This window comes from Mus pahari, chromosome 18 (assembly GCF_900095145.1).
Source record: "Mus pahari chromosome 18, PAHARI_EIJ_v1.1, whole genome shotgun sequence".
Lineage (NCBI taxonomy): Eukaryota > Metazoa > Chordata > Mammalia > Rodentia > Muridae > Mus > Mus pahari.
Window position 1 is genome coordinate 5,313,842 of NC_034607.1, and position 11,996 is coordinate 5,325,837.

General features: G+C 37.9%; 1 protein-coding gene across 1 annotated transcript; it reads left to right on the forward strand.

Moving 5' to 3' along the window:
* On the forward strand, positions 1-3,583 carry LOC110336022 (olfactory receptor 12D2-like). The gene is made up of 2 exons (XM_021218445.1): positions 1-91; positions 2,655-3,583. Exons 1-2 carry the CDS (start codon positions 1-3, stop codon positions 3,581-3,583), a joined length of 1,020 nt encoding a protein of 339 aa, XP_021074104.1.
* The last annotated feature ends 8,413 nt before the right edge of the window (positions 3,584-11,996 follow it).

Here is an 11,996-nt window from a genome sequence, read left to right on the forward strand (position 1 = left end):
ATGAACTGTCATTTCCAATATTTTATGACCTGTGAAATTTGTGTACCAAACCTTAGAATCTCTGTCACTTGTCTTCTGAAAAATCAGCCAGGTAAGATAATGCATTTGGCTTAAATTTGGAAATATCTTCTACTTTCTGTTCTTAAGGGAGTAGTCTATCTGTCTGCAACATTAAACATCATCAGTTCTGAGGGTTCAGATTTGGTTCCTTGTCTTGGGTTGGACTCCTCACTATATGTGAGGATTGTGAATGCTGTCTGGCTTCTGTGTTATATTACCACATCTCATCTCAATTCATCATTGTAGTCTCTTAAAAACTCTCTGAAATATCCAAATATTTAAAGTGCTGAGCAGAAATAATTTCATTGATTTTTCCAATTTCTATTTTTCTTTAGAAAACTGGTAAATGCCACACACACACACACACACACACACACACACACACACACACACACGTGCACACACACACACACACACACACGTGCACACACACACACATGTATACACTTAAAACTGCTTTGTTTTCTTGTCCAAAGATTCATAAATTAACTGTACCAAAGATGTTGAATTTTTAACAAGAAAGTCTGTTCTGTTTATAAACAGACAAATTCTGCATAATTGTTAGTGAAATATCCCTGAATTGTTTGAAGGCAACCTTCCATGGAAGAACCCTAGTGATTACATAGTTTCTCAGACTGTCTTCCATATAAAGCTTAGAATTGTTTAGAACCCTTACAGGTTTTTCCAGTAAAGCAATTTTTTTTGTTTTGTTTTTGTTTTTAAGATGGCCTAATTGTTTTCTTAAATCAGTGACAACTCACACTAGAGTGATTCTTCTTTTGTAGGACTCTCCCTTGTGTCAGCCTTTGTCTAACTCCAGTGCAGTTTGGATAGTTCTCCCAGTGACTTCCAGCAGCATGGACTCTACACACACTGATTTTCATTTTTCTCTCATGTACACAGAGTAAATACAGTGCATCTTTAAATGAATGGAACCAGAAGAACTACTTCTCACAGCTATGTCTGCTCCTACCAGTATATCTCAGGGAGGATATTCAGGTATTTTCCTAATATTGAGGATTAAGACAATTTTTTTGTTGTTTTTTTTTTTCAATACAGGTTTTCTCTGTATAGCCCTGGCTGTCCTGGAACTCACTCTGTAGACCAGGCTGGTCTTGAACTCAGAAATCTGCCTGCCTCTGCCTCCCAAGTGCTAGAATTAAAGGTATGCGCCACCACTCCTGGCTGATACAGACAATTTTAAAAGTTATGTTCCTTTTAGTATGTTTTGAGTGTACAATCAAATAGGAAAACTTTCTTAAACAACATAGTCTCCAAAATCTTTAACATTCTATTATGATTATTCAAATAAAATGAAAATTACTCATTTATTTAGGAGAAAACAAGATTTCATTTGACAGGAAAAAATGCCAGGAATTAATTTCATACAGAGGAAATAGTCTAAAATGAAGGAGAGACAAACCATCCTGGAAATATTAGAGTAAGATGATTTAAGGCAGCCTGGTTTTTGGGATGATAAAGCACAAGAGAGTCACCATGGTCCTCTTAGTAGTGCTAGAAGAGTGGCAAGTAAACATCCTCAATATTTGAATAACAAGTTTAATTAGGTAACAGAGAAGCCAAGATTCAAAGAGACTAAAGCCATAAGCATGTGTAGTTCCTTCTATTGAAATGCGAGAAGAGACTACTGAGTCCACAGAGCAAAAAATGTCTTAATGCAATACTCTGGGAAGTACAAAAGGCTTTCTTTCTTTTGTCTTAGCCTAACTAGGAGAACAGAAATCACATAAAGTATAATTTACCATGCAAAAAGTGTCTTGGGTGAGAGTGGCTGTATGACTATTAGCCCACCACTCTAGAAATTGTGGGAGGAGATGTTTGAGTCATGGTGGGCATATTTGGAGACTTATTTAATATCTTATTCTGGATCTATATTTAAAGTTCTCAGTGGTTCATATTAATGGAAGACAGTAAGCCCATTATTTGGTACTACATTGTTAAACTGTTATGCACATATCTGGTCAGACTAATGAGCATAATGTGATTATGTTTCCTAACTCATCTGGCAAAATCATGAGTAAGAAACCAATCAATGCGGATATGTTTCTACACCTTATCCATTAGTAAGATGAGGTAGAGTTGCTATGTTATGATAAAGCTGTCTATACTTCTTATTAACCCTGTGATTGAAACAAATTCATTCCTGCCTATATTTTTCATGTTTAAAACCTTGAAAGATATTCTTACTTCTCAGAGACTCTGCCTGGTGGGATATTTTGAAAACTGCTCCCTATTAGAGACAACTAAAAAGATGAAAAGATAAAAAGATCAAAATATAAAAACAGCTAGATAAAATGGTAGGATTATACCTGTTGTTCAGTTCCAATAAAAAGACATTAATAGTAAAAAAATGTGACTAATTAAAAGATATTTATATAGGAATAAATTAAAGAAATTTAGACAAAGTATTTAATGGTATGATAGGTACATACATAAGATCTTCAACGGAACTTTGCTGGATTATAGAAACTATTTAGAAACTGTGTTTGGGTTGACAAAAAAGTTATTGAATAGAAAGACTGATGAACAGGACTGTTAGTGTTCCACAAACTATCCTATCTTTTCTTTTTAAGTGTTCTTGAATCACACATTTGTCACTGAATTTATCCTCTTGGGGGTGACAGACATACAAGAACTGAACCCTATTCTCTTTGTCATGGTCCTTGCCATGTACTTTATAAATGTGTTTGGGAATGGAGCCATAATGATGATTGTCATCTTGGATTCAAGACTCCACTCACCTATGTATTTCTTCCTGGGAAACCTAGCATGTCTAGATATCTGCTTCTCCACTGTAACAGTGCCAAAGATGTTAGAGAACTTCTTTTCCACAAGCAAAGCAATTTCCTTCTTGGGATGCATAACTCAACTTCATTTCTTCCACTTCTTGGGATGTACAGATGCACTGCTGTTGACAGTCATGGCATTTGATCGCTTTGTGGCTATCTGCAGACCACTCCACTACCCTTCCATCATGAATCGTCAGGTCTGCATCCAGGTGGCTGCTACCATATGGGCCATTCCTTTTCTTCATGCACTGGTTCACTCCATAATGACGTCTCACTTGAACTTTTGTGGCTCCAACCATATCCACCATTTCTTCTGTGATGTTAAGCCATTATTGGAGCTGGCCTGTGGGAACACTGAACTCAAGAGGTGGCTGCTCAATACTCTTGCAGGGACCATTGGCATTGGCCTCTTCTTTCTGACATTTCTCTCCTATTTCTACATTGTCACCTATCTATTCCTCAAGACTCGTTCCTGCAGCATGCTGCACAAAGCACTGTCCACTTGTGCCTCTCACATCATGGTTGTCATGATTTTCTATGCTCCTGTTCTCTTCATCTATATCAATCCTGATTCAGGGAGCTCCCTGGAAAAGGACAGGATCATTGCTGTCATGTACACTGTGGTCACTCCTGCACTCAACCCACTTATCTATGCTCTGAGGAACAAGGAAGTGAGGGGTGCTCTGAATAGGAAAATCAGAATATTGTTTTGACTTGAATAATCCCAGTAGTTATTTTGAAATATTAAAATACAAGCAAATATTGAGAATACTAAAGTGTGAATTTTTTTATTCTGGAATGATTTATGATATGTGTAACAAAGATGACCAGATAAGAGAACATATTATATATATATATATATATATATATATATATATATATATATATATATATATTTAAAAATGTGGTTTATGTATTTAATTGCAATCTATATATAATAGGGAAATTGGAACAAAAGATCCTCCTTATAAAACATCAACTCTGAATTTTGGGGGGAGATAAGCATTGACGAAACTGACAAGGTGCCCTTTCATATATGTTTACATGTTAAATAAAGTATGAAAATTACTGTGAGCAGATAAAAAACTTGTCTTCCATACTGCCTTTTTGAGTTTAGACTTTATTTTATCTAACCTGACCAGTTCACTCTCTAAACAATAAAGGAAACCCAAAGCATACCTGTTACCAATACCGCTATAGGCAACAATGATTACTCAAAATATAATGCCCCTAACAATATTTGAAGAAATGAATTTGTTTTTTTGTTTTTAGGGAGAAAAACCCATTTATCTTCAATGTCAGCCGACAATGATGGAACACTTCGCATAGTTCCTAATCCCTTAGTTCTGATTTGCACAACTTATCACTGTAATAAACGTGGCTCATCTGTTTGCACATTTTCTTCTCATAAGTCCTGCTTAATATTCTATTTGTGACTACCAGAAGAAACAAAGCCCCGAAGTCCTTGACTGGTGGCCCTGATTGTTCATTCTCTTATGTGGTGGAAAGAATAAAAGATTTGGCTGTTCCATAAGCCAATTGGTGTATTTTCTCCCTTTCCTCTTCGCACAGTTAATAAGGTGTAACAAAATATGCCTGTGTTTATCATGTTTTGTGTGTCAACTTGACACAAGTTAGAGTTATCACAGAGAAAAGAAACTTCCTTGATAAAATGCCTCTGAGACCCAGCTGTAAGGCATTTTCTCAATTAGTGATCAAAGTAGAAGGGCCCAGGCCATTCTGAGTTATATTATCCCTGGGCTTTTAGTTCTGGGTTCTATAAGAAAGCAAGGAGAGCAATCCAGGGGAAGCAAGCCAGCAAGCAACATTCCTCTGTGGCTTCTGTATCCACTCCTGCCTCCAAGTTCCTGCCTTGTGTGAGTTCCTGTCCTGACGTCCTCTGGTGATGAACAGCAAGTTGGAAGTGTAAGCTAAATAAACCTTTTCCTCCCCAACATTCTTCTTGGTCATGATGTTTTGTGCAGGGATAGAAACCCTGACTAAAACAATAGGTATGTTTATCTATATGGAAACTTATTTTCAAATTCCATAATATGATCAATAAAATCACTTTGAGAGGCAGTACTGGAAATGAACCCAATATTATCTGACCCAAACTGTCCCTCAACTTTACTAATAAACTATCTCCCTAGTCTTTTTCTGTTTTGTTTTATTGTTGTTGTTGTTGTTTCCTGTTTTTGAGATAAGGTGTATTGATAATTTCAGGCTGGCATGGAACTGAATATTGCTTAGGAAGGCCTTGAATATGCTTGTTTCCTCGTCAACCTCCCTAATTGCTGGGAACACAGCCCTTGTCATTGGACCCATCTATGTTGAAGGAAATTTGAATTTTCATGATTGGATAGATCCAATAGGTTAGATAAGCAAAAGTCCATATATTTTTTACCTCTCCAAGCTTCAAGGCATTCTCTTTGGAGGTCTTGGGAGTCTCAACTCACTAAATGATCCCTCTGAATGTCAGGGTGCTCCAAGATTATTGTGATGTGACTTAGAGTAATAGATAAATCCATATGGGGTTGGAAGTACATAGTATGCTGTAGATGGAAGCTGAAGTTAGATTGGCAACATCAGATCAATTTCTGGGAGGAGGAGAAAGAGACCTTGTGTGGTACTATTACTAGGGTGTGTAGGGTGATAACAGATATAGGCACTAAGTGATTCCCTAGAGATGCCTGTAAGACTGCTCAAGAAGAACAATCACAAGTCCATCCCTTGTCAAATTGACATAAAACAGCATTTAAGCCATAACATTGCACCAGAGCACCTGAAATCTCACACTTGTGTATTAATGCAAAAGCCCCACTTTGTTCCCTTTGAGGGAATCACAATTCAGGTTGAAGCATTCTGCCCTGGCATGGGTACATGATTTCCAAGGAGCAGCACTGTTCTGGAGGCTATGGAGTATTTTAGAATTAGAACTCAGCTTGAAGAAATTTGTTTCTCATGATATGTCTTTAATAGTCACTTGAGTTCCCTTTCTCACCTCCTTCTGCTATTTTTGATCCACAAAGGGAGTAACTCTTCCATCACTCTCAGCTTGTTATGATATTTGGCTGAAATGACAGGATCAGGAAACCAGAGCTTGTGAACCAAATCAAATTTGTTATCCTTTCTCCTCCTCCTTCTTCTCTGCCTCCTCTTCTTTCTCTTCCTGACTGATCCTCTACCTATTTTCACTCCCTTTCTTCTTCTGCTGCTGCTCCTTCTTCCCCCTCTCTTCATCCCCCATCCTTCTCCTTCTCCTCCTTCTCCCTTTCCGTCTGCCTAGGATACTATCTAACTTTCATTGTCCCCAGACTGAATCATCCCCCTAGATCATTACAGACTCTGCTCAACATCAGAGAAACCTATGTATCTGGGCTTGAAAGAAGGAATCCTAAATCCACATGCCAGTGGAGAGGAAAAAAACAAAAAAAGACTTGTTTAAAGATTTCGGGGGGGGGGGTATAGGGAACTTTCAGGATAGCATTTGAAATGTAAATAAAGGAAATATCTAATAAAAAAATTTTAAAAAAAGAGAAAAAATAAAGATTTCAGAATATTCAAAGAACTGATAGGTAGAAGTAAATAAATATTAATTGTCCTACATTATCTAAAGTGAATTATGTAACTAGTAGCTGGTGATATGCCATGGAAGTCTATTCCCCTTCACAATGATTCACTCCCCATTTTATTGAAATACAGAGAATTTGGACCATCACTGAGTTATAACATATCTAATTTAGATTGATAGTATAGTTGTAAAAGATTCTCTATCATGGCCACACCTTGTCTTTGAAGAAAAGAATCATTCACACTTTCTGTTAAAATCACTCTTGCCTTTTATGACCTGGATCAGTAGTCCCTTTTTCAGTGATGGTTTTCATAAGGGTGAGGATGATTGATGAAAAAAATAAAGAAGACAAAAAAGATTTGGTTAAGAGATTTTTCCATGAGCTGATGACCTGATAAGTTAGCTCATTAAAATTTACAGCATTTTGTATACTGCCTTCATGGCAAAAATGGGATAGAGTCAGCAGAAAGCTATCACAGAATGGGATGAATTCAGGCAGAACCTCATCAAGCATTGTTGAACAAAGAAAACCCAGGTTGACTCAAGAACATCACAAACTAGCACACAGCAGCCTTGGGACTGATAATCACAGCACTTCAAGGGAGAAAATAACAGGTTTCCAGGAACTGAAAAGTTAACTCCTTCAAGGCCCTGACCCCAGCTCCACACTAGACCTTGCCAAGTCTGTCCTTGGACAGTAACCATGTTCCCTCATCTTTTCATCAGGGCCTCTGAGAAAGCCTGCAATTGCCCTGAGTGGCAGTGATTAAACTTTGCATATAATTCAGTAGCTTATGCACAGCCCATTCTCTTCCCTTTCTGAATGTAGTATCTAAACCCCTGACTCACAGCTTCTATGGATCATTGTTTCCCTAGGAGGCCTCCTATGCCATACATTAGATAAAACTTAAACAATTTCTTCCTGTTTATCTGATGAGATCAGTTTGACTCTTGAACTCAGTCCCTTTCCTAAGAGGCAGAAGAAACAGGATAATTACTGGAGCTTCACAGCTCTAGCATGTGGCTGTATGTACCCGGAAGACACAAAACATTATTCCCTCATATCTTGAAAATGTTTCAGCTCTTTTCTATGCTACCAACCTCTGGACATCTTTATTAGAGAGAAAAGTAGATATTTACTAACTTCACATATTATCTTGGTGGTCCTAAATAGTTAAATGTTATTCCAAGCAGACTTCAATGGATGTTACATTGTAGAGGCATTCTTGAATTGTGAAATTAATTAGTCAGTATATTAAAATTTGAATGAGAAATAATTAGGAAAATGAATGATGAACTGTCATTGAGATAGAGTTAAGTTTGGAAGGATGTCAGAATCTTATGGTAGATGATTAATGGATCGGACACATGTTTGAATGTGTATTTCTTTATTAAATTGCATTTTAAAAATCATACAACATTTAGAGTGGTTCTTTTTAGAGCCCAAGGAATACTATGGTGTTGAGAGCCATTTTGCCTGCTTCTGTGAATGCCTGTCTCTCTTAGGCCAGGGTCTACTGGTAGATTTCCTTGCTTGGTAATGTATATAATGATAAGTGGGGATAAACTTGAAGCTCAAGGTGAAGGGCTGAATGTTCTGTTATTCTTGGAGGAAGGAAGAGGAAGGAATAGCGAGGCCTCTAGAAGGGTATCAACATTGAGTGTATATCAGCCATTGTCTCTGCTCACTTGTGACCTTGTTTCCCACAATGGTATAGAGTATATACTGCCTAAGAGAATTAAACTTGAGGCTGCCCCAGTAATGACTGGACATTCCTTCTGATTTCTAGCCTTTGTTTTTGAGTCTTCTTTCTCATAGTTTCTAGAGGGCTGCTCGAATTCATACTGGCTGGGCTGGTAGTCGCTGGCCACATGTACACTCTGGGTCAAAATTTTAGTCCTGCATCTGGCCCAGGGCTTGGGCCACTAGGTGCACTGGGAAGTGTAGGAAATCTGACTAAGCTATGGACCCCATAATATCAGGCTATGTGAAGCTCTGGGGGTTGGCAAGGTGCAATGTGAGGTCCCTGCAGCTTTTTAGGGGAAGACCTGTGCCATCGCTCCAGCACAGTGGATCTCGATGAGAGGAGATAGTTCATGGTTTTAAGATGTTTATTGTGGAAAGGCAGAGAGAAGGAGAGAGTAGAAAAGTAGAGGCTGGACATGGTCAGTTGGAGGTGGGGAAGGGAATGCAGGGAGAGGGAGCAAGAGGACAAGAGGGATAGAAGCTGGAGCAAACGGAGGGAAGAGGGGACAACAGCCCCTTTTATAGTGGATCAGGCCTACCTGGCTTTTGCCAGGTAACTGCAGAGAGGAGCATATCTGGCTGTTGCCAGGTAACTGTGGGGCTGGAGTCCAGGCTGAATACCAGGAACTTGGGGAATTGCCCTATGTGACTGATGGCCACACAACTCTCTGCATGGGGTAGGAAGCTCTGGGATGCTGTAGCTGCTACAGGAGCCAGCGGCCCAGGGGCATAGTTGAACACCTACCATCCCTTTCAGGGGGAAGACACCGACAGGGTCTCAGGGGTTCAAAGCCTGTGCTCAACTGGGGAGAAGGCTGCCTGTGCACAGCTTACCAACCCACAGTACATTGCTTAAGGTTTCCTTAGTTAAGAAAGTTGATCAATGAGTAGAAATAAACCATGATTTGTGAATATCTTTCTGCTTACATATGGGAATTATAGTTAATAATTTACAGTTGACTGGTGAACTTATTTTTCAAATACATTTACAGGCAAATTCTCAGGAGAAAGTTATTAGAGATTTGTCACTAATGAGCAACGTTGGGTTCTGAATCTCCAATGTTAAGAAGATTATTTTTTATTGCCATCCATTTCTGATCCCAAGAGAGGTAATACACATTAGATTTCTAGACTCCATCATCTGTACTCTCAGATAAGGTGTCAACAATGAATGCAAAGGGCAGGATGCTTTTAGGGAAGATCATTGGGAATGCAGGATGTTTCTAAATTCATCACTCATTAGTGGACATTAGAGGAGTTATAGGTTAAATATGAAATGTGATATTTTATGGAGTATGAGCTTATATTCAAAACATAGACAATGTATTATAGGACATCATTCCATTGTATGTAAGTTTCCAAAGTTGCATGTAAATAATGTAAAAATGCCCCATGAAGAAATGATTTTACATATGTATAAATGTCATATTCTGTGGATCTCTGATATTTTTGAAGGTCATCTATATATAACTGAATTGTCAAACATTGATTACTCTTCATTACTACTATTTGAGTAATCTTGAAAACACTTTATTTCAATTAATTTAAAATTTAATATTGTCCTGAGTTTCATATCTGATCTTTAACTTGCATTACTTAATGATCATAAACAGTTTGTAATAGAAGCTATATGAAGTACTGTGTCTAAGCCTTGTATTCTTATGTGAGTTGCATTGGCATAATGCCTATGTAAGAGTAACAAAATCAATTTTAAATTAAGTATCAATTTCCAAAGATTCATGCCAATTAAAACCTTAAACACGATTATCAGTATATAAATTTTGTAGCGATATAAGGAGATATAACTTCAATTCTGCATCAAAATGTAAAGATTTCTACCAATGTGAATTATATCTATAAAATGTGTTAAGGTTAAACTTAGTTAACCATCCTCACATATATAATTTTTTATATTACTCTATTCCTCTTTTTCGTTTTCAAACCTCTTCCCTTTACTTAAGAAAGAACGGATAGAAGAGAGGAAAGTAAATATAGAAATCAAGAGTTTACGCTCTCTATTTAGTTTACTCCCTGTCCAAAATTATGACCAATTTCAAATTATCCATTAAAATGAGAGCCTCTCTATAATTTCAAATACTCATATCCACATATTGAATCCCAAGGTATCAGGATGATGATGCATAGCTTCTTCTGGATCAATTGGGGCAATGGATATTTTTTTATAGGGGCAGGGAAAGGTGGAAAAATTAGAAAAATTGGTTAGACTTAAGAAAGCTAGCTTTATCATTTTTTATTCAGTCTCTGTATGCTTAGAAAGTTAGGACTTAACTGAAGTTCTGACTGGGTCTATCTGAAAGGCTNGATGAGCTCAGGTCATTGGGAATCAGTAGCTATTCCTGAAGCTGTTCTAGGAGCAAGTCTCTGGAAAAGGCTTCATGTAAGGGAGGGAGCTTGAACAACAGGTCATCTCAGGATCCTCGAGGATGAATCTTGTTAGAGNTGCATCTTGGTGTTTTATTTTGTAATATATGAATAAGATCAATTAAGGATGAAGTTTTGCTTCTTGTTTGAGCAGGTGAAAGACTGCTGTCTTTTTTATGCGTTAGTTTGATCAGTAACAAATTTTAATAAATCTCCATTCTTGCCATGTGATGGATGGCATGATGAATTGTAAGGATTCTATAAGCAACAAGAGTTATTGGGTAGTTTTAGCTGAAGTTTTGGCTACAGACATTTTTTATTTCTAAGCCAGTGTCAGGGCTGTTCTCATATGGAGGGATCAGAAAAACATGTTACCTGTCCTGTTTAGTCTTCTTGAATTTTTCTTTCCTGTTTGTAGCCAAGATCTTTAAGGGGGATCTTCTTCTATCATATCTGATCCATATTACTTTGGAAGGAGTCCAAAGCCTTTTCTCCTTTCCTGTTAACACAAATGAAAAGTCTCTCTACCAAAGTTGCATAGCCTTGGTTCGGTAATCGAAAGTTGGATTGGCTCAAATTAGCAGCCTCCTTTTTCTCTAGGCTTGCTCTATTCTGACCTCTCTCTTGTAACTTTAATTTTTTCAAACCTTATTTTTAATGATGGTTCTTAAACACTTTAACCTCCCTTTTAACTCACCATCCACCATAAGTAGTGGGAAAGAAATGATATGTGAAAAGTGGGCTTGTTCAGATAGGTTTTTTTGAAACAACTCCCACCTGTGTTGTCTGGAAATCAACAGTTCATTTCACAGGTCAGGAGCAGCAGCTCGATCCATTTGCAAATACTTGATGAACATACCAGCAGTCTAGTTTGGTAGAGTAAGGATAGCAAACATGAATCAGCAATACTGGCACTACCTAGCAGAGACAGCCAGGCCTAGGTTTCTGACTCAACCTAGGCTTGAGTCAGGAGGAAGGACCAGGAGGAATGCCAGGAGAAGTTCTTGGCTGTGCCTCTCTCATTGAAATGAAGATCAACAAAGACCTAAAACTTACAAGCATTGCACAGTTAGATCTGTAAGCAAGCCAAGCTCAGCTTTTGCCACTGTCTGTAGAGTCCTACTTACACATTCCAAATATCACATATCCTCCATGTGATTTGCCTCAGCAAGTGTGTTTGTCTCAGCTGGCATCACTCTGCCAATTTATGGAGTCTGTGGAAGTGTCAAGAAATTGCAGCACATCATCAGAAATTTTTTGTTATGTTTCTATGGAGTCCCAACAAATGCAACTCAACTATGCATTATAAGGTGGACCAATACACGCATCTTCTTAGCAAAGAATTCTTCATCATGTGCCCTTTCATGAGCTTGCTTTAGCAGAAACATCCTTTCTTCTGTGTGTGCTTCAGCTAAATATGCCT